The sequence below is a fragment of the Cyprinodon tularosa genome, unplaced genomic scaffold (assembly GCF_016077235.1).
Source record: "Cyprinodon tularosa strain WSP-4 unplaced genomic scaffold, ASM1607723v1 ctg22, whole genome shotgun sequence".
Lineage (NCBI taxonomy): Eukaryota > Metazoa > Chordata > Actinopteri > Cyprinodontiformes > Cyprinodontidae > Cyprinodon > Cyprinodon tularosa.
The window spans coordinates 219,613-241,122 of NW_024038821.1; the positions used below are offsets into that span (position 1 = coordinate 219,613).

At 40.9% G+C, this 21,510-nt stretch overlaps 1 protein-coding gene across 1 annotated transcript; it reads left to right on the forward strand.

Annotated features, from left to right (window-relative positions):
- The first annotated feature begins 602 nt into the window (after positions 1–602).
- On the forward strand, positions 603–20,962 carry ism2b (isthmin 2b). Its single transcript, XM_038286074.1, has 6 exons — positions 603–1,292; positions 8,706–8,951; positions 10,258–10,579; positions 12,014–12,151; positions 12,229–12,297; positions 18,563–20,962. Exons 1-6 carry the CDS (start codon positions 1,182–1,184, stop codon positions 19,078–19,080), a joined length of 1,404 nt encoding a protein of 467 aa, XP_038142002.1. The 5' UTR covers positions 603–1,181; the 3' UTR covers positions 19,081–20,962.
- The last annotated feature ends 548 nt before the right edge of the window (positions 20,963–21,510 follow it).

The window sequence follows — 21,510 nt, forward strand, 5'->3', positions numbered from 1 at the left end:
TGTTTGCTATGTTCCTTGGTTATAACAATGCTGTCTATCCACAAATTTTTTTCTTATTGTTCTGTAACCTCTTAGACATCCATAGAACAGAATAGAAAATCCATTTATTGACCCACAATGGGTAACTTCTAGTGTTTACAGCAGCAAAAAGATAGAAAAAATTTGCACACAAATATGGACCTTATAAAAATGTATAAGAAAAACATAATTTTGTGTACTGGGATGAAATCACATGTGATCTATTTTACAGGTTTGTATCTTTTTGAGTGTAATTCGTTTATTTCAGGTATTCTGAAGTAAAGGGGACTGAAAACAAATATACACCACAAAATTAAATAAAAAGTTAGTTTGATAACAATATCCTTCTCCCACTTTACAATAAGGGCGCACTTGAGATGGTCTTTAAAACTGCTAGTGGCAAAGTGACAAAAAGTTAAACATAGGGTATAAATACTATGCAGATGATTTTAGCTTTTGGTTTTATGAACAAACTCTTAGTTTCACCTTGTAAAGCTCTTCTATGGCCCCATTGCACCCTCTCCACACAGCTGTGAGCAATCCCACCCCCAACTCCCACAGCGTGAAACCTCTAAATGCGTGCGTAAAAGAGGCAAGTTTGCTGAACCCGTTTGGCTGGGCAGGACGCGCACTAACTAACGTGCTGTAAAACCGTCGGATCAACCTTGTCTTGATACCAGATTAACGCATCAGATAGATAACCAGAAAGCCCAGATGTCAGTGTATTGGAAGAAAACATTCTTACTGACGAGGAGTGAGTCACAGTTTAAAGCAGCTGAATAAGCGTGCGCCGGTGCGGACTGGGAGATTCGGCGTGGGGTGTTACACTCCTGTTCTCTCGGGTACTTAAAGCCCCTGCTGCTGTAGCGGTTTTTATGGGGAAGAGGAGCGTGGAGCTCGCGACGCCGAACGGACCAACAGCTGCTGCTGCTGCGCGAGCCTCTGGTGCATCAGAGAGCGCGTGGGATGCCCGAGCACGCGGCTGGTGCGCATCTTCATAAAGAGCTTCGATACTTCAAAACTGCATCTGTTCAGAGCTAAAGTCTGAGACAGAACAAGAGTTTGAAGAGAGTTTCTCCTAAACCAAGAAGCTGCCTCATATCCAGAGCTAACCAGAGAAAAGTTTTTATTTGTTTTTAAGAACTTCAAAGGGAACAGAGAAGATGCGTGGAGAGGTCGCGAGGAGATTTCAGATGCTGCTCGCGCTTTGCTCCATTCTCCTCTACAGTTTGGGAGCGGGATTTCCAACAAAACGCAAGAGCTTCACACATGAAGTAAGACACCTTTTATTAACCTACCATTATTGATTAATAACATATCTTTATTAGAATTAAAAGTTTATTATTTGATTTTTTTTTTGGCCTTACAACAAAGCTCAGCGCGTAATTGCACTTTAAAAGCTAACATTGTAGATAGAAGTAATAAATAAAGTGAGTCTGTTATTCCAGAGCCGGTCCAAGATTATATTGGGCCTCAAACAGCAGCTGATTTTGGGACCCTCTGAACAGGAATTTATGATAACTGACTGAACTCATTGTAATAAAGACATGTGATGTTTAACAGCATTTAAAATATCTGTCTTTTATTAAAACATCTATAGCTGCATTGTCACAGCCGGACAAATGTAAATACAACTCTTAACCATATAAATAGCTGAAATTAGAACAGCATAAAAAGACCAATAAAAGCAAATCAGAATATGTGCATTTTAAAGGTGAATTGAGCAAATTTTAAAGGTAGTTTTTTTCTTACTTGTACATGCCCTTACAATTAAGGCCAATTTAGGCTCCTGACGCATAGCCTCTGCAGCCGTAAAGTCTGTCTCTTTGCGCGACCACGCCCCTGCACAGAGACGCTTCAACCATTGTCGCGCACCTCCAAAAAAATCGTGACTACACGTCGGACGGTAGTAAACCAGCGCAGACCTCGAGCGGAAGTGCGCAGACAAAAAGCAGCTGTGACTGATTGATTAAAAACTCGAGGAGTAATAACAACAATGGATTAACGACAACGAAAGGTTGATCGAGGAGGTTCGGAAGTACAACCACTTGTACGATGCCTCAGATATGTTGTTTTGAAAAATAAACACTCCCACCGGTGCTGCCAAAGTTCTCGCTACCATCTGCCGAAGTTCTCGCAAGTTCTCAAATGGGCTCCCCCTTGTGCTTTAGCTGGAAACTGCTGTGTGTCCCTAGAAATTCCAGACAGATATTGCAGAAGCATACCAGCAAAACTGGTTCACGACCAGACGCAAGCGACATTTGATGTGTGCGGATGCAGAAGTATAATCCGCCCTTTCGCCAATATGTAAGATTAGTTAACCTCTATTGCCTCTATAGGTGTGATTAGTTAAATAATGAGAGAGTGACTGGGTGGGTGACATGCTGCATGGTCTCATTCACTTGGCTACTTTATGGAGTCTGTTGCAGGGAAGAGAACAAGTTCAACAGTTTGTTAAGATGGATTATCAAAGGCTACGTTCACACTGCAGGCATTGATGCTCAATTCCGATTTTTTTGTGAAATCGGATTTTTTTGCGTTGCTGTTCACATTTCCAAATATATGCGACTTGTATGTGATCTCCTGTGTGAACTGCATTCATCCAACCTAAGTGCCTCGCATGCGCAGTAGAGGATGCAATTACATCACAAACAAGTGTGCTCTGTGTTTACGGAAGTCAACATGGGTGGTTGTGCTGGAGCTTGTCTAATGATCTTTCCCAACCTTAAAAACTCAATCTTTCCAAGATGGCTAAACATAAACACTACTCTCTGCGTTATCGTCCACCATTGTTGTTTTTCTTGCAACTTCTGGGTAGCAAGAAGCAGAAGGTTGACCACTTTCGGGTGTTAATGACATTCAGGTCGGATGGATGCAACCTGTCTGTTCAGACACGGGTTGCATTTGAAAAGATCCGATTCAGGACCACAACGCCAAGTGGCCTGGGTCGCATTGGAAAAAATTGGATCTGTGTTGTTCAGACAGCCATGAAAAGATCAGATGAAGGTCGCATATGGGCAAAAAAATCAGATTTGGGTCACTTCAGGCTGCGTTGTGAACGTTGCCAAAGGCAGGCACAAGTTCTCCTCAAACCCCATCACAGAATTCACACAAGATTAATAATATAAAACTCTTGGATAATGCTACAAAAATGGCCAAATTGGTGTCTGATCAGGAACAGAATAGTATAAGAATAAATATTGGGGAAGTTTTCAACAAGGAGGTCGTTGCCCTTCTCTTCGATGCCTGTACACAACACTGGTGTCAATTCCACTTTTCACCAGAGGGGGCGAGTATCTGCAAAAATTCCCATCTAATCCATGACTTTGTGTGATGTATGAATTTTAAAAGCTCAAAAGCTATTCTGATTAAAGTTCTAAAAAAATATTCCCTTTTATGAATCTCATGAGTTACTCCTAAGTTGATTTAATCATTTTATTGCCTTTCGGGGACCTCTCCTGGTGTGTGATCTGTATAGTGTAGTGATATATCGGGCCAACTCTGTTTTATTTTATTTTCCACTAAAAGTGCTGAGCAAAAGCGACATAAGTCCCTAATTAATCTAAATACAGTAGGATTTCTGCACAGAATAGAAAAAATATATATTTTCCTTTTTGAATGAACATGACATTGTAATTTAGATTCTGGTAATGAATCTAAATCATAATTTATCTTTACAAAATATTTAAGTGAGTAATTTCTCCCTTTCAGCTTAGCTCATGCTGCTGTGTTTGATTCCGCTTCTTTTTCCATGTATAGTAGCGCTTGTCACGGCTGGGCATACACCCCACTATCATAAATCCAAACTCAGTGCGTAGCTCAGCACGCTGCGCAGTGTGTGTGTGTGTTGTTTCTATCTAAGAGGAATGTTTGTGTTACATGGAGACATATTTGGAAATCAAAGTCTGTTTGAATGTGTGTGAGTGTGTGTTAGGGTTCAGTTTTTGTCTTTGAACTCTCCATCTTGTGTGGCCTCCTGTTGATGCCCTGTTGGGACTTTCTCTCTCATCATCTGTCTGATTGATGTGAAAAGCATAAAGAGGCAGAAGGAAAAACAGAAGGAAGGAAAAGAAGAGAGTTAAAAAAAAAATTCTTCACTGAAGAGTGTGTGACGGGTTATTGCTGTCTCCAGCAGTTTGGGGCAGATGACACCCTACCTGTGCTTGTGACCCACAGGGTTTAGGCTAAGACACATGAGGAGGAGAAGCAGGAAGCTAATTTCACCAGAGTAACTTCATGCTTATGTAACCGGAATAAGGCGGCTTTTATCATCTCCCATACCGAGGCTCAGGTCAAGTGTCATTCATCTGGTTGTTTACGTTGGCTCTTTTTTGTGTTAATGTGGAATTTCCTGCTTTGGGGTTTTACCCCCATCTCGCTTCAAAGTAGAGAAAGAGGATGCTTGTGTTGAAGTGACCCGTTTCCCAAAGATCAGGACCTGTTTGCTCTGTTTACTCTCTGTTTGTACCCCCAGGCTCCACGGGATCACCCCAGTTCCTCTGAGCGTGCATTTGCTGTCCTGTTTCTATTTGAAAAAGATGCCGATCAAAGAGCATCCATAGTTTATTGTTCTGCTGCAATGGTTTGGAAACAGCCAAGTGCAGGGCCCTTTGATTTCTGCGCACACATAAATCAGGCCTGCCACTCTGCGTGCCTTCCCAGCATTCCCAACAGTCCTTCCGGATCTCATCCCTACTGCAGCGCCCCGCTGGCATCACACAGCCTTCCGACCTAAACCTCTTAACCTGAATGTTTTTCATTGTCAGCAGTAGCAATGGCAGTAGCAATGGCAGTAGCCCTAACTTGGTCTAATCTTCTAAATTACTTCAAGGCAGCACTATCTGCTTATCTTCAAGTGTGGCTCTCTGGGAAGAGACTGCAGTCTCCAGGTCAAGACTAATGTACCCCTATGCTTCTATGCAGTCTCCTTGTTAAACACGCTGCGTGCCATCAGCCACAGGGCCTTTGATCAGGGGAGCCCCACTACCAAGTAAGGAGGAGAGCAGGATCAGAGAGAACAAGGGGGAGGAAGAAAAGAGGAGGAGAGTGATATACAGGCTGAAGGAATACAAGATCCAGATGTGAAACAACACGAGATGAGGAGGGTGTGAAAGTATGTAGCCTCTTTCATAGCTCTGGACTGTGTTGGTCTGCTGGATATATGAGAGTATTAGGTGAGCCTGGTCTGATCCATCACACTTTATCCAGGTACAGGGTCAAAAGGTATTTATAACGTTAAATCATGAACCAGGCTTACGATATAACATCATACAAACAGTATTATGTGGATTTGAGAACGGCAACAGGTCTTTGAAGTTATTTGAATTTAAGCTTAAAGCACCACTTGAATTACTCATAAATATTTTATGTCAATGGACATCTTCTTTATGGGTATTTTAGGTGAACCAGCTATTTCTTTGTTTAACCCAGATAGAAATGTATTGAACATTAGATAAGCATTGATCAAGGATTTAGAGGCCATTTTCCGGCTGTAGTTTAAATAAAGTTTGACCTTTGGAAAAATAGTTTCAGCTGATTCCAACTTATAAATAACATTTTGAAAATATTTCTTCTGCTTATTATTTTTGGTTCTAATTGAAACAGACAGTAAACTCCACTTTGTATTAGACTGTAAGAAGTTTGAACAGGATTTTGATCAGTCAAAACACAATAAGAGAACTGACCTCATCAACTGTCTTTAGCATCCCACATTTGTGAATAGCTTCATTAGCATGGTTAGTGTTATTAACTCTAGACAGAAATCTTTTTGTGTATTCACCAGGGAATCTAGGGAATTTACAAATAAAGCCTTCCCCATAAAAGACAGAAGTTTGAATCTTAAAAGAATAAAAACATCTTTGCTCTAACATGTAGAGGTATCAGCTTTGGGTCAATTTGGCCCTTTGCTGATTAAAGAGACAGCATGAATTGATATCATGTTTTAAAGAACTCTTTAACAACTCCTCTAGAGCAAAATAAATCTAAGTCTAAGTTTTTGTTCCTGGAAAAAGTCATTTACAAACAGTGACCTGAATGAACTGGTAACATCATTCTGTAGAAAATGCAAACTAGGATTTCTCCCTTTATGTTCTGTGCCCTCTTTGATTTTATATTTCAGCACATAAGGGAAAATATATAATATGGATTCTTCTTCCCTCATTCACAAGTGCTACACTGAAGAGTGTTGTTAGTGTGACCTGACAGAACTCAGAAACTAAGAGGAATGTTTCTGATTTTGTTTTTGTAGTTTCTATCTGATAGCTTACTGGTCAGGACAGCTCAAGCCATATATTGATCTATTCAAGTCATTAACCTAGTTCGGAAGTTTAAGTTTAACCCTAGAGCTCATATGTACTGCTTAAATGCAGTCTAAACTCAGATACATAATAGCCTGAGCCTTGTGAGAAACTCTTCAATCTAATTCAGAAACTAATACCCCTTTCCCACTGGCCGAAAAACACGTTTAAACCCGGGAACATTTTGCATTTAGTGGCAGTGGGAAAAGCTCACTGATGCGTGTCTACCCGGGTCAAACGACTTGGCAAGCAACCCGCGTTGAACGCAACGTACGTCAACACACCAGTCGCTTCTGATCTAACAAGCTGAAACAACTCTTTTTACATTAAATAAACATGGCGCAGCACTAGTGAGAGGGTTTTGGAGGGACAAAAGAGCAAAACAATAAAGCACACTTACTATTCCCTGGCTTCCTTACATCTTGCTCTCCATTGTTTACTTTCCTGATTTCTGTCGCACTGGTGACATCATCAGTGCTAACTCGGTGTGATGGTGTCACCAGACACGCAGCAGGGGGGGGGACAGAGGCTAGAGCTTCATGTTCAGATAGAAAGCAGTGCAATTCTTTTCATATCAATAGTTAATTTTTGCTTCAGGGAACGGCAGTAATATTTGCCCCAATCTTTAAAGGTTCAGTCCAAAATCACAGTCACATGGTTTAAATAACACCAAAAATCCAAAGACATAATATTAAACAATTAAACCAGACAGAAGGTAGAAGTTTTTGTCCAAGAAGCGACACAATTCAATTTCTCAGCACTCTCCAAGGCATCCATCTTTCCTTTTAGCTACAAACACCTTGGCCTCATAGCAGTAGTTTTATTAGCAAAATATCTAAAAATGTAGCTTCATCTTTGAACGTGGCTAAGTGTTTCAACATATTGTTAAAGGACTGCCATTTTTCAAAACTACTTTTATCTGGGCTGTTTTATGACTCCACTTTTATGAGATTTTGAGGTGCTTACTTTGGATTTATTGGATTCATTTGATTTCCCGGCAATGGATTGAAGGTAAAGAGGCAAAATGGTCTTAAACTGTTTGTAAACATGACTTTAGATTTGAGGAAAGAGGCTGACTTCATCCCTTCTCATGCCTTGGCTGAGGTACCAGCTTTGTTGCTTAATGTGTCTGTACTCCTCCTCACCACTTACATCAGTTCCTTCTAAGTCAATCTCAGGCATTTAAAATATATATCCATTTTTGGAGGTCATAGCTAGAAGTCCTCAGCTTACTGGTCATGTATGCAGACAATTCTCCTCCTCTTCTAACTGTCTGTGTTTTACTTGGCAGACCACAAGCTGGCTCATGTCCAGTTGTACACTCTTGTCCAATCTTTCCTGAGGACACAGTGTAGCACATGGCATATAAAGATGGGTAGAGGCTGCAGCTTAGGGGAGAAACACGCCAGCTGAACCAAGATGCAGTGGATTTATTTGCCATTTTTCTAGCTGTCTTCACATTTCTTATTTGGCTACTGAGCGGTCACATGCAGTGGGTGAATAAATACAGCAGCCCAGCAGGTTCAGACACCCTTGCAGCAGCTCAGGAGTCCCACACCTCCCGGGCCCTCTAATTAAAGCTAAAAGAGGATCTCGCCGGCACAGGACCCCCTTTGTCTACAGCTTGGATTCCATGACTGTTGGAAGAAAAAAGAAACAAATTCTTGTTGATCACTTGGTTAGGAACATGAATACCTCAGGTCCTTTACAAATTGCTGACCGTGCTAGGAAATGAAGAATGGTGGTTGTTTATATAAAGAAGTACTACAGTAGCTGTATTGGATCACCATTATGCCCCATGACTCAATATTTTGTATTATCTTGCACTGCAGTTACAGTAGGAAAGGAATGAGTTATCTCCACCAACATTACACATCTGTGCAGTGCAACATTTGTAAAGTAGGGTAACTGTCCTGCAGGAAAATGGACTTCTTATCTTAAGTTAGGTATGTTAGCACTTTTTCTTTCAGGTTTTCCTCTATCCATTAGTCTCAGAAGCATCCCTGTACCTGCTTAAGAATTAGCACTTCAGAATGATGCCACAAACACCATGTTTTAAACAGGGATGTTTCTCTTAGGTTTATGTGCAGTCCATGTTTTACAGAAGTACTACAGCTCAATTTGTAGATTGCACAACTGAGATGAAATTAAACACACTCTATTTACTATTCAGGAAATGTATGAAGTCACTGGTTCCTCTAAATTCATTTTACACTTGATTTTTACATTTTTGAAAATGTTTTAGTAGAAAAATAAATCCAGCCATTCACAATTCTGTGTTCATTTAATCAAATAAAAATCCGAGTGATATCCATACATATATGATGACATTTCAAAAGGATGTAGGGATATATGCAATCTGCTGTTAATGTTTTTGTATTTTATTAACAGATTCATGGCAATCCAGTTCACGTTGCTGGGATCCAGCATGTTTCTGAGGAGCAGCAGAACCAGGTCCAGACCATACTTCCTGAGCCTCACAGCCACCAGAGGAGGTGGTCTCACCCCCAACATCGCTCTGTAGGTGTTCTCCCACAGCCCGAGCCCGAGGAAGAGACCAAGCCTTTTATCTTGGACCTAAACAACTTTCCAGACCTGACCAACGCTGACATTAACTCACAGAACCCCAACATACAGGCAAGTCGATAGAGGGGAAAACACACTTTAAGGGAAAGGTTGAGTAACACCCATAAATAAAGTCTAAATCAGATATATTTCCTTTTGCAGCTTTATTTAATAAAAATGTAAAGAAAGATGACGGAGTAATCATATCATCATTACACTCTTCAACAAAGTTATTCTCTCAAACCCTAGTGAATGTATTCAGGGATGTGCTCATACCAATTTAGGCCTAAACTGGTCAGCGACAACATTATGAGCCCTTGTCATCTTTCATACCACATCTTAGAATGTCAAAATGTCTCTGAAAAGCTGGGAACCTTCTCCCCTTGGGCGTATACTAACTCCCCATTGTCAACAATTGCATTTTTATGAGCTGTCATTTACCATTCAGACGTTTCAAACGCCAGTTTGTATACGGTAATTCATTTTCTAGTTTTTTTTTCTTTTTGGTCTGATGAATATCTGAGCTTAAAATCAACTAAATTAGGTTTTGGGAAATGTTGTTGCATCCAGGGTGAGTCATCTTGAGGAAATGAGAGGTATTTATCTAGCATGAAGGTTTTCTAATTCCCTCAGAGAGTTGTTTGTTTGATCTACTGAATGCTCATGCTCAATGACTGACTCACATCTATAGAAGGAGTCAGTCATTAGCACAGTCATCTAGCACAGTTTCTGATTAGAGGTTGTCACTGATATGATAATATGGCTTTTAATTTTCATAAATACATTGTTTAACTTAACTTTTGTAAATATGTTTAATCATAGAAATATTTTTAATGCAAAACCTTTGGTTTTTGGAGAGCAACTAGTCAGAAACTCTCCAATTGTTTTTTTTTTTTTATGAATAAGCCTACTATACACATGATGTTGAAAACAATACTCTATATTGTAGTTAAAGCCATTGCTGTGTTTAAGTAGGATCAGTTGGGGTCTCATCTAGCATTTTCTGCTAGATAAGAGAGACAATGTCAGAAAAAAAGGATATATGGAGTACTGCAAAGTTGTTCCTATTTCTCGTGAAAGAAGTTTGGTGTTGAAATATTAGCAGCTTTCTGGAAATCCCAGACGTTGCAGCAGGATATTTAACCTATAGGGAATTTACAAGGAGATTGTGATATTAGTGATATCTCTCGACCTAACAGTTTTCTTTGAAAAACAATCATCTCTGGACTACTAACAAGTAAGAGCTTTGAAAAGAGAGTCTGTAAACTGACCAAAAACTGCTCGATAAGAAAAACTATTCTTCCACCAAGCAATGTTTAGGATGCGACAGGATCTTTAGCTGTCTGTTTATTTGACAGATCTCCCTTGTTCTGCCCAGGTTACTATAGAAGTCGTCGACGACCCTCAGATGGAGGTAGAGATGGACCTGGCCAATGAAAAAGATTGGCTACCTTCTTCTTCGTCTCCTTCCTCCACAGTGGATTTGATCGGAGGCAAGAAGCTCTTCTGGCCTCTGTTTTGGAGCTACACCGATTCCAGTGAGGAAATCAACAGTCGGTCAAGCACAGACGAAACTGGGGAAGAGGAAGGGGAGGATGATTACTCTGTGGATTATGGGAGCGAAGAGCTCTTACTCAGTGGAGTTGGGGGAGACTGGGATACTCGCTGGAATGGTTTCGATCCCATGGAAAGCTACTATGGTAATGACACGTTAGATCCATTAGCAAACCACAACTAAATAATCAATACGGTTTAATAAAACCTAGATGAATTTTAAACAAATTAAGCTGACATAGCTATGTGATAAAGATGCTGAAGAACAACTCCATGGCTTATTTAGGTCTAAGTTTTGGAGAGAGCCAAATGATGCCAGCATACGAGGAAGCATAAGCACTCGACCATGAGGACACTGTGGGTTACGGATGCTTTGAAGTCGACACTGTCGTGCCGGTCTCAGAGGCCCGCCCTTTGAAGACGGCTCTGATGGGCTCACTAATAGCAGCGTGAGGCCGTCACTGTTCTCTGGGACAAAACATCCCTCTGCTTGTGAACAATTAGAGGGCAGATTGGGAACACGGAATGGCAGAGACCATTTGGCCGGCTCTTTCATCCCTCGCCGGGACCCCATGGGCCCCCTCCCCTTTACGCCCTCACTGTCCTGCGCGGCGCAGTCTTTTGAGCGAGTTCAAGAATTTGCGAGGCTGTGAGGGCACCGCATAACTTGTGTTGTGTCTCAGTTTTCACAGACAACTTACCCAGGGATAAAAATAGTAAAAATAATGAGAGGAAGCGCAGCGAGGTGCACAATGCCAGAGTTTGATAAAGGGATGAGAATCCCATATTCAGAGACCAAATAGCATTGTGTAGCTCCCCCTCATAGATCCAAGTATTTTTATAGATGAGAGAAATTCAGCAGGTGACTCTACCAAGCAGTCTGGGTTAAATCTAATCTGTTTCCTTATCCATTAAGCCATTACAGATGTTTCAATCTCTGTCACTGTTGTGTTTATAGAAGAATCAGTTAAGGGCAACAATGCAACTCCAATGGTCACATCTAAAGACTTTGTGAACATAAATTAAGGGTGCCAACCTTAGCTCGATCTGTAATTACAACCTTCCTGAGAACTCATGCCCCTATGGCCACATGGAGAGCTGGCGTTGCCCACAGAGTCAAATTGGGTGCATGCTACACCCAGGCTGGTATTTCTGCACCCACCTCGTCTTTAATCAGGAATGACTTGTTTTTCAGTGTTATTAACACCACAAGGAAATATGGTGCGGAGGCGGACAGCCACAGCACAACCTCTCTCCCTCTAATTTCACTGAAGTCTGCTTAAAAAGGAGCAAATGGTTGCATGGGAAAGGTTGAACCAAGAGAAAATAGTTGTGTGTGTATAGACTAGAACGTTTAGGAAACTTTGAAAACTTGTTCTGAATTAGAGCGTTGAAGTACACAAATTCTTGTCAAAACAAAACTTTTTGTGGGTGGGTGGGGGTGGGGGGGGGTTCGCTCTGTTTTTACACTGATCTAATCAAAGAGTGGTTAACTTGCTTTGATCTACCAGAACCAAATCACAAGAGATTACTCTGAGTTTGAGTCGGTGGTGAATTTGGATTTGTTTTCTCTCCTGCAGAGAAAGACACTGATGAATGGACTCCTTGGTCACCGTGCTCGGTGACATGTGGACACGGTGAAAGGAAGAGGACTAAATCCTGTGGCTACTCCTGCATGCTGACAGAAGCTTCAAAGTGTGACCTGGAGCCTTGTCCTGGTAAAGTTTTTTCCTTCTTCATTTGTTGTTCCACATGGTTTCTTATTTCTATAAATGAATGCCTCTTCCCGTTGTAGGGGATGTCAACACTGTAGTAGAACCATTCCCCTTTGAGATGGAGAATGGAACTGAACCATTCGGAACAGGTGGGTATTTTATAGAATACTGTTGGTGAAAATATTGTAGTACTGGCTAGAAATTGGGTCCAGAATTCACACTTTATTCATTAGATACAGTTGTTTTTGTTTTTTTCATATGGCCTCTGAGATTTGTTAGGGAGCAAAGTACGTTTATTTGTGCAGCACCATCTGTACATGCGTGGCAAACCAAAGTGCCTCATGGAAAATTAAAGAAAACCCATTTAGGAAAAAAAAAAAAAGACGAAAAACAGAAAATAGAATCAGGAAGACAGAGAAAGGCTGTAGACATGTCAGGGATTACGAGGTAATTACCCAAGGAATCTATGGCGGGTTTAGGACCGCCAGTTATCAGAAGATCATTAGTGTCATCCCTGAGGTACACTATATTGCCAAAAGTATTTGCTCACCTGCCTTGACTCACATATGAGCTTAAGTGACATCCCGTTCCTAATCCATAGGGTTCAATATGACGTCGGTCCACCCTTTGCAGCTAGAACAGCTTCAACTCTTCTGGGAAGGCTGTCCACAAGGTTTAGGAGTGTGTTTATGGGAATTTTTGACCATTCTTCCAGAAGCGCATTTGTGAGGTCGCACACTGATGTTGGACGAGAAGGCCTGGCTCTCAGTCTCCGCTCTAATTCATCCCAAAGGTGTTCTATCGGGTTGAGGTCAGGACTCTGTGCAGGCCAGTCAAGTTCATCCACACCAGACTCTGTCATCCATGTCTTTATGGACCTTGCTTTGTGCACTGGTGCACAGTCATGTTGGAAGAGGAAGGGGCCAGCTCCAAACTGTTCCCACAAAGTTGGGAGCATGGAATTGTCCAAAATGTCTTGGTATGCTGAAGCATTCAGAGTTCCTTTCACTGGAACTAAGGGGCCAAGCCCAGCTCCTGAAAAACAACCCCACACCATAATCCCCCCTCCACCAAACTTTACACTTGGCACAATGCAGTCAGACAAGTACCGTTCTCCTGGCAACCGCCAAACCCAGACCCGTCCATCAGATTGCCAGATGGAGAAGCGCGATTCGTCACTCCAGAGAACGCGTCTCCACTGCTCTAGAGTCCAGTGGCGGCGTGCTTTACACCACCGCATCCGACGCTTTGCATTGCACTTGGTGATGTATGGCTTGGATGCAGCTGCTCGACCATGGAAACCCATTCCATGAAGCTCTCTGCGCACTGTTCTTGAGCTAATCTGAAGGCCACATGAAGTTTGGAGGTCTGTAGTGATTGACTCTGCAGAAAGTTGGCGACCTCTTCGCACTATGCGCGTCAGCATCCGCTGACCCTGCTCCGTCAGTTTACGTGGCCTACCACTTCGTGGCTGAGTTGCTGTCGTTCCCAAACACTTCCATTTTCTTATAATACAGCTGACAGTTGACTGTGGAATATTTAGGAGCGAGGAAATTTCACGACTGGATTTGTTGCACAGGTGGCATCCTATCACAGTTCCACGCTGGAATTCACTGAGCTCCTGAGAGCGACCCATTCTTTCACAAATGTTTGTAAAAACAGTCTGCATGCCTAGGTGCTTGAATTTATACACCTGTGGCCATGGAAGTGATTGGAACACCTGATTCCAATAATTTGGATGGGTGAGCAAATACTTTTGGCAATATAGTGTATATCGGGAGGTCTAGATATATATAATATAAAGACATAAATCTGACTGAAATGAATATGTTTATCATGAAATTAGTAAATGTTACATTTATTTATCTAATACATAACGTATTTTCCGGACTATGAGCTGTAACTTTTTTTCCACGCTTTGAACCCTGTGGTTTATGTGAAGGTGCGGCTTTTCAGTGGATTTTTCTTAAACTACCAGGGTGCGGAAATCAAAGTTGGAAATCAAAGAAGAAAGCTCTAATTTTCCGTTAACACAAGCTTATGCTAGCGGCGGGCACCACAGATAACAAATGTCCCTAAGTCAAACATTTTAACATTTATTTGCCCAATAAAAAATGTTGAACCTATGAAGAGAAGTTGCACAACTCCTGTAGAGCTGAAATAAAGAGCTGACGAAGCCCCATCTTTCATTACAAGCTCTTACTGATGCCAACAAGCTAACGGGAGCTAGCATTCTTCTTAATCCCTAATCTAGGGGCGATGTATAGAGCTCCCCCTACGGGTTTGGTGGGGGAAAGTTCAGTACATATCAGCGACTTATAGCTCGGTGCAGCTTATATACATAAATGTTCAGTTAAAAAAAAAAGACTTTGGCAGTTTCTCAATTCACAAGAACGTGAGTACGGACTCAAGTATGTTCTTGATAAGAACACAGGAAAATGTGGACTCTGGGAGAATGGGAGCACGCAACATAAATATGGGTGGAATGGAACAGAAAAATACTCGTGATGTCACCACCTGCTTGGCTTGTCTAATGCTACCATTCACCTCGTGTTATTAATAGTCTCTAGATAATATGAATTCCTCCTTTTTTCATTAAGGGGGGTAATAATGATTAACATAATCACATAAACATAAATCAAATGAAATTGTTGCAAAATAAAACATAAAAGCCTCCATCAGAGCCAGCAGTACTTCACACACGGCTATGCCGAGAGGGGGCTGCTGCAGACGGACTAAGGTTAGCCCTGGCTGTGGTTAGACTCGGAGGTCCACTGGTTGCCACAGTCCTCTAAACAGCGGAATTATTTTTTATTACACACTAAATATGGGCCATATAGTAACACTTAAAAGTATAATGTTCTTCCTTCAAATGATCAAACATACTTTTAAAGACTAATGGCAACAAAAAGAGACTTTTAACTTAATACTCTGAGCTCTGTGGGTGCTCCAATGGAAGATGCTGCTGTCGCGTTGTATGCTGGGACAGCTGTCAATCTCTGTATTTAACACACACATAAGGCGCACCGGACTATAGGGCGCGTTTTTTATATACAGGTACAAGTCCTCTACTACCTTTAAATACCTCTACTGCGTATTTAAAAATACAGCGGGCCCAAAACTGAGTATGACTGTGCTTTATTCATGTATTTATTACAAAGTATTAATCAAACCTGGGAGCTGGCCGTGAGACAGACACATCGCAGATGACAGAGCGCTGTGATCACTCCTAAATTAACTTAAAATCCTGAAACCTGCCGACGGAATATTTTCGCTTTTATTACCGGTATCCTGGTGCCTGCAGTTTAAATTATTTAGATGAAAAACACCTGCCAGCAGCCGCGGTGAGGCTGCTGTTGAAGGGATTTACTGTCGGTGCACCGCTGGTATGTGGGGGTCTGAGCGCCTCCGACAGAAATAGATCATCTGGATGAACTGACTGCAATTATGAAGTTTTCAGGTGGCCTTTCTCACTTAAAAACATATTAAAACTACTTTATTCCCACTGATCACAGCAAATATAGCTGCAAGATTTAGATTATTTAGATGAAAAAACACCTGCCAGCCACCGCGGTGAAGAGGAGGAGACGCGCCCAGAGGCTGCTGTTGAATTAAGTTTTCAGGTAGAAAAATAGAGCGGGAGCAAAACTGAGTATGTTTGTGCTTTATTCATGTATTTATTACAAAGTATTAATCAAACCCATCAAAGTCATCATCCTCTGTTTCTGAATAAAACAGCTGCGCTAAATCAGACATGCCAATTTCCCCTTCTTCGCTGTCAGGGTCACTTTCCGTGCAGCGCAGCTCCTCAGAAATAATGCCGGCTTTTGCAAAAGCTTGAACAACAGAGCCAGCAGACACGTTAGTCCCAGCATCTACAATCCATCCACAAACGGTGGCGTAACTTGCCGGGCGCTGCCTTCCACTTATCGTGAAACTGTGGTCTCCGTCGGTCATCCATTGCTCCCACGCCGCTCGCAGCCTTACTTTGAACGGCCGCTTCACACCGATGTCGAGCGGTTGAAGTTCCTTTGTCAGACCCCCGAGATAACGGCGAGCACAGCGTTTATTTTTTTTCACATCAGCTGTGAGATGGGCACGCATGGAGTCACATATTAAAAGCGATGGTGATGCGTGGAAAAAACCACCTGGTCTCCTCACATACACCTGCCTCAGCCACGCTTTCATCATCTCCTCATCCATCCAGCCCTTTCATTTGCTTTAATATCATATGTCATCAGAGCGATGTGTCATCTCACAGCCAGCTCCCAGATCAGCTTCTCTGATTCGTTGATGCGGCGCTTCCAGCAGCAAAACTTCAATTTTTCCATCTCGAGCAGCAGCACCTTTTGCTGCGTCTATACGCTCGTCAACCGTTGACTTTGCATGTAAACTCGCTGCTTCTGCTGCACCTGCTGCGTCCGGTTCACAGCGAGCACAGAATTAATTTGTTTCACCATGTTTTTCACATCAGCTGTGAGATGGGCACGCATGGAGTCAGATTACAGCGATGGTATGGTGATGAGTGGAAAAAAAACCACCTGGTCTCCTTACATTCACCTCCCTCAGCCACTCTTTCATCATCTCCTCAATGAGGTGGTCTCAAAAGTCGCAGTTGCAACACACATAGGGCGCACCGCACCAAAGGGCGCACCGCACATTTTGAGGGGGAAAAAAAGACGTTTATGTGCGCCTTATAGTCGTGAAAATACGGTACTTATTTTTATCCTTAAGTCACTAAAGAATACTAATATAAGTCTTCAAAACTGTTTTTATGACATTTCTGAGACAATCTGCTGCCACCAGACCGTACAATGTGACACTACAACAGCAATAACTTGTGCAATGTATAATTTGCAATTACTATGTAAGACCCTGTGCAACAACCTGTTACTTTATATTTAATACCCAGTGGAATAATTATATAGATAAATACCCATCTATTGAAATATCCTGTGCAATAACCCTGCAATAAAAAATAAAGGACTTTATATGTCATATATTAACAGCTTGTCATCGGACATGTTCTTAGTAGTCCGGCAAAATATGATTGACTATGTTTATCTATTTTTAGTTATTTCTTTCTTTAGATTATGCTCTATATAACATAGAGTTAACACGAAAGGAAGAAATAAGGCTAAAAAAGACTAGATTTATTTTTAAATCCAAAGCTGAAAAAGCTCCTGGAAATAGCGTCCCATTTCTGGCAAAACAGGTCAAACAACAGAAACAAATTTAATGCATTTATTTTATCAGGGGTGGTGTATCTTTAAATCTACTGAGATTATATGAAGTTTTAGGACATGACAGTCTGTTGCATTGTTATTTTTGGGATCGCAGGCTGTAATATTTGGGAATCCCTGGTTTATGGTAACTCTGTAGGGGCTGAAGAGATCCCCAGATGTGAACATCTGTGGACAGGGAGTTATTCGTTTTTAGTATTTATTTATTTTTTTTTCAAATTTTGTTTTCCAGATGTTATTTTCCATTTTTCAGCTTTAATTTTCATAAAATAATTTTCATGTTTTTTTAAAAAAAAGTATTGATTTTGTTTTAATATTGACAGAATGTAATGCTCTCATTCTCTTTTTTTCTCTTTTTTTCATTTTGTAGAGAACAAGTTCTACAAATTGCATTTTTTCTGAAGTTTTTGAAAAAATAAAATCTGAATAAATCATGAAGCTGTAGACCTACTGGTTCAGCTTTTGCAAACACATTATAAATTGCTTAATTGATTTATGTTAAATTTTTTCGTGTAGTATTCCTCCATAACATTGCAAAAGATAGATCAAATCATATTGATGCTTTAGAATGGGTAACTCAAGATTTACATCTAAAGGAGAAAGTAGGATAAAACTTTAAAATTGTGATTCTATCACAAAGATTCTTTTATAGTTTGTCTGACTTAAGCTATTTAGAAAAAAGTAATGGGCAAAAAAGCTTCAGTTCTTGATATGCAAAGCTGGCAAATGCATAACCTTAAAGGGCTGGGAGGTGTAGTTGGAGTCACAAGGGGTCCTACAAAATAATAACTCTGTATTATTCACATTTCTGTATTTCCAAAAGGTTAAAAAAGAAATGCACCACTTACCTTGAGCATCAGCGTTATACATTACCTGGTGTTTGTAATGTCACCTAAAATCCAAGTAACATTCTGAGAAGTTTGTGGAAAAGTTGAAGGGGTGTGACCTCTTTTCTATGGCCCTGATTATACTGGAACTGTGGGCTAATGAGGAACAATAGTATGTAACTGATATATTTTCTCTTGAGAATGCAGACTGTTCATGGTCTGAACTATAATATAAATGTTTAGAAAAGCCACTCATATGATTTAGAATTCACCCTGACACCTGTTCCTTCTACCGTGAACTTCTAAAGACACAGCTCTGCTCTCTCTGACCTCTTTCCCAACAGATGTGGACAGCTGTGAGAAATGGCTGAACTGCAAGAGTGACTTTCTCCAAAGGTATCTGGAGCAGGTTTTGTCTGAGCTGCCCAGCTGCCCCTGCTCGTACCCGTCTGAAGTGGCTTACACTGTGGTAAGCCTGCATGATGAGACTCACGGCCGAACTTTCCGATGGCGCGACGCCAGTGGCCCAAAGGAGCGCTTGGACATCTACAAGCCCTCGGCACGCAGCTGTATCCGCTCAGCGCTTTCCAGCGACTCATCTACTCTGGCAGCACAGCACTGTTGCTACAACGATCGTGGTCGGCTGATCACACGCGGGAAGGGAGCGGGCACACCGAACCTCATCAGCACAGAGTTCTCACAGGAGCTGCATTTCAAGGTAGATGTTCTGCCTTGGATCCTGTGTAAGGGGGACTGGAGTCGCTTCCATGTGGTGCGGCCACCAAATAACGGACTGAGTTGCCCAGAAAACCCCCATGAAGACGTGTTTATGAATGAACTTGAAGAGGCCAGAGAGTACTGAGGTCCTAGAGCCAAAACAACTACACTTCAGTTCAAGAGTCAGAAGACCCAGTCCAAATTTCTGCAACACCCTCTGCTAAAAGTTTGGAAATATTACTTTTAAGCCACTCATGAGCTATTAATCATTTATGGAAAACTCAAACAATTTCATTCTTGACTGGGAGTTTTGATGAGGTTTGCACCTATTTCAAATTAGGAATAGCATCATTGTTCTGAATACAGGCCGGACTTACTAATTTAAACGAATAGATGAGGGAAAAAAAGGAAAGATGTCTCACACATCTGGTGTTACATCCATTTCTCCCTTTCTAAAGTCCATTCAACTGATGGCTTGCATTATGCTACCCCTGGACGATAATATATACCCTAAATCCTTCATCATGCTTCTTAAAGGTTTTATAGAAACAACAGTGATGACAATTAAGTGTGGTTCTTTTTGAGACACAGCAGAGTTTAGCTGATCGACCTCCTAACAATGCTGCTACAGAGTGAAACCCCTCAGGCTTTATGGATTTAACACATGACTTGCAGTTTCGTAAAGACAACCCGTGCATTCTCTTAGTGTTTTCTCCAACACTACTGCAAACTATTAAGAAAAATGCATCTGAAGATGGAAGGACCTGAAAGGCTAAACGATCTAAAACACTTGAGTGTCCCTGTTACAATTTACAGAGTTTATTACGAGAGCAGCCTTTAGGTAAAAAAGATCCAGAAAATATGTGCTCCGATTTTATCGGTGTCCTCACAATTTCTTTCACATCCAGCAAAAATAAATGATCTGGGTGCCAAAGAGATGCAATAGATGCCAGTATAAACCAAGCCTCCACATCTCTACAGGGCAGTTGTTGGTAAAGTGATTAGGTTTAACATGAAAGTATGTCCCTAAAATATTCTCAGGGGGAATAACTGACCTTGCCAAACTTGTTCACAAACCTCATCAGCAGGACACTTCTGGATCTTGTATAAGGCATTTTTGTGGTAAAGATTAGCTGGTGTGTATTCCATGTATAATCCACACAGGAAGTGAGCAGATTAGTTTTATTTTTTAAAAGCAGGTGGATCCTTTGAAAAGTTGGATGGTTAGGACGCATTACCTTCAAGCTGCTTGACTGAACTGGGTTGGATAGAAAAGATTTAACTTCCGAAATGAAGTCATGTTGTTAGCTGGTAAAGGTTACTGAAATAAAAACAAGTTGGTTTTACCAAATATTTCCGGCTTTAGCCTTAATGTATGGTGCATGATATTAGAAAAGCATAGTTTTAACCTCTGGCCTTTGAAGAACTGCCTGATTAACCTAAACATGACTCTCTGACTTTCTTTTCTATCCAATCTTATTCCCTGGATTTGTTTTTTTCTCCAAACCTCTTTTCAGGATATTCTGCCTCCATCATGCAAACAGGCATTTTCTACTTTGAAATGACCAATTTTGAAGTAAGGCACTTTATTTTTTTCGCCATTCATTACCAGGTTTGTTATTCTAAGGTAAGGTAAGCTGAGCAGAAATGCTGCATTATTTCATGAAGCTGCATAACATATATGAAGTGTTGATAAAAAGCATGACCTCTTTGTGACTTCTGAGTCTAGTATTACATATTATGGTGTTGTACAGTATTTATTTCTCTGGTCTGATTTGTTTTTAAGTTTGCTGGAGCTTTGAAATGTCTCTCCTCTCAACATGGTGCACTACTTAAATTAAACAAATGAAGGCACCCGATTACAAAGGGAACCATTTAGCCTCATATCACTTTAAACAGCAAAAACGTGTGTCTGTGTTTTATTTTGTGTTGGACTGCTCTATGAATATGTTGTTGCAATCATACTGAAGAAATATATAAATATATATATGTATAAATATATATATAAAGAGTTTGCATTAATCATCTGACTTATTCATGTGTGTCTTCTTTTATCACATTTTAGACACCAGGGTTGATTTCAAATCAGCTTTTTCAGCATGTCTTTATAAAAAAACAGATTTAAAGAGACATTTTCTTAGTTTTTCCTGAAAAATAGCTTAAAAATAATGCTTATATTTGATCTTTTATGACCAATGCATCTATAAGTCTGTGACTTATTTTTGTTAAGTACTTTGGGACAGAAGTTCCCACACTGTTCTGCGGATGTGACTTCAAGCGCATCCAAGTGTTTTGGCCACAGGTGGCAGTATAATTATAAAACTCCATAAAGCCTCTTTAAACCCTTAAGCCCAAGCGTCCCCTTTTAGGGGGACTGGAGTTCTTTTGCAATAATAAGTGTGTAGCTGACTCACTCTGAGACTGACACACACTTATCATATGTCCAGATCTTCATCTGAGACTCCTATACAAAGCTATCTACTTCATTCTAATATCCACAGACCACAGCTGCAACACTCTGCCAAAATGTGTTCTGATAGCACCTCCAGTAGTAGCCATTCAAAATTTTCCCACT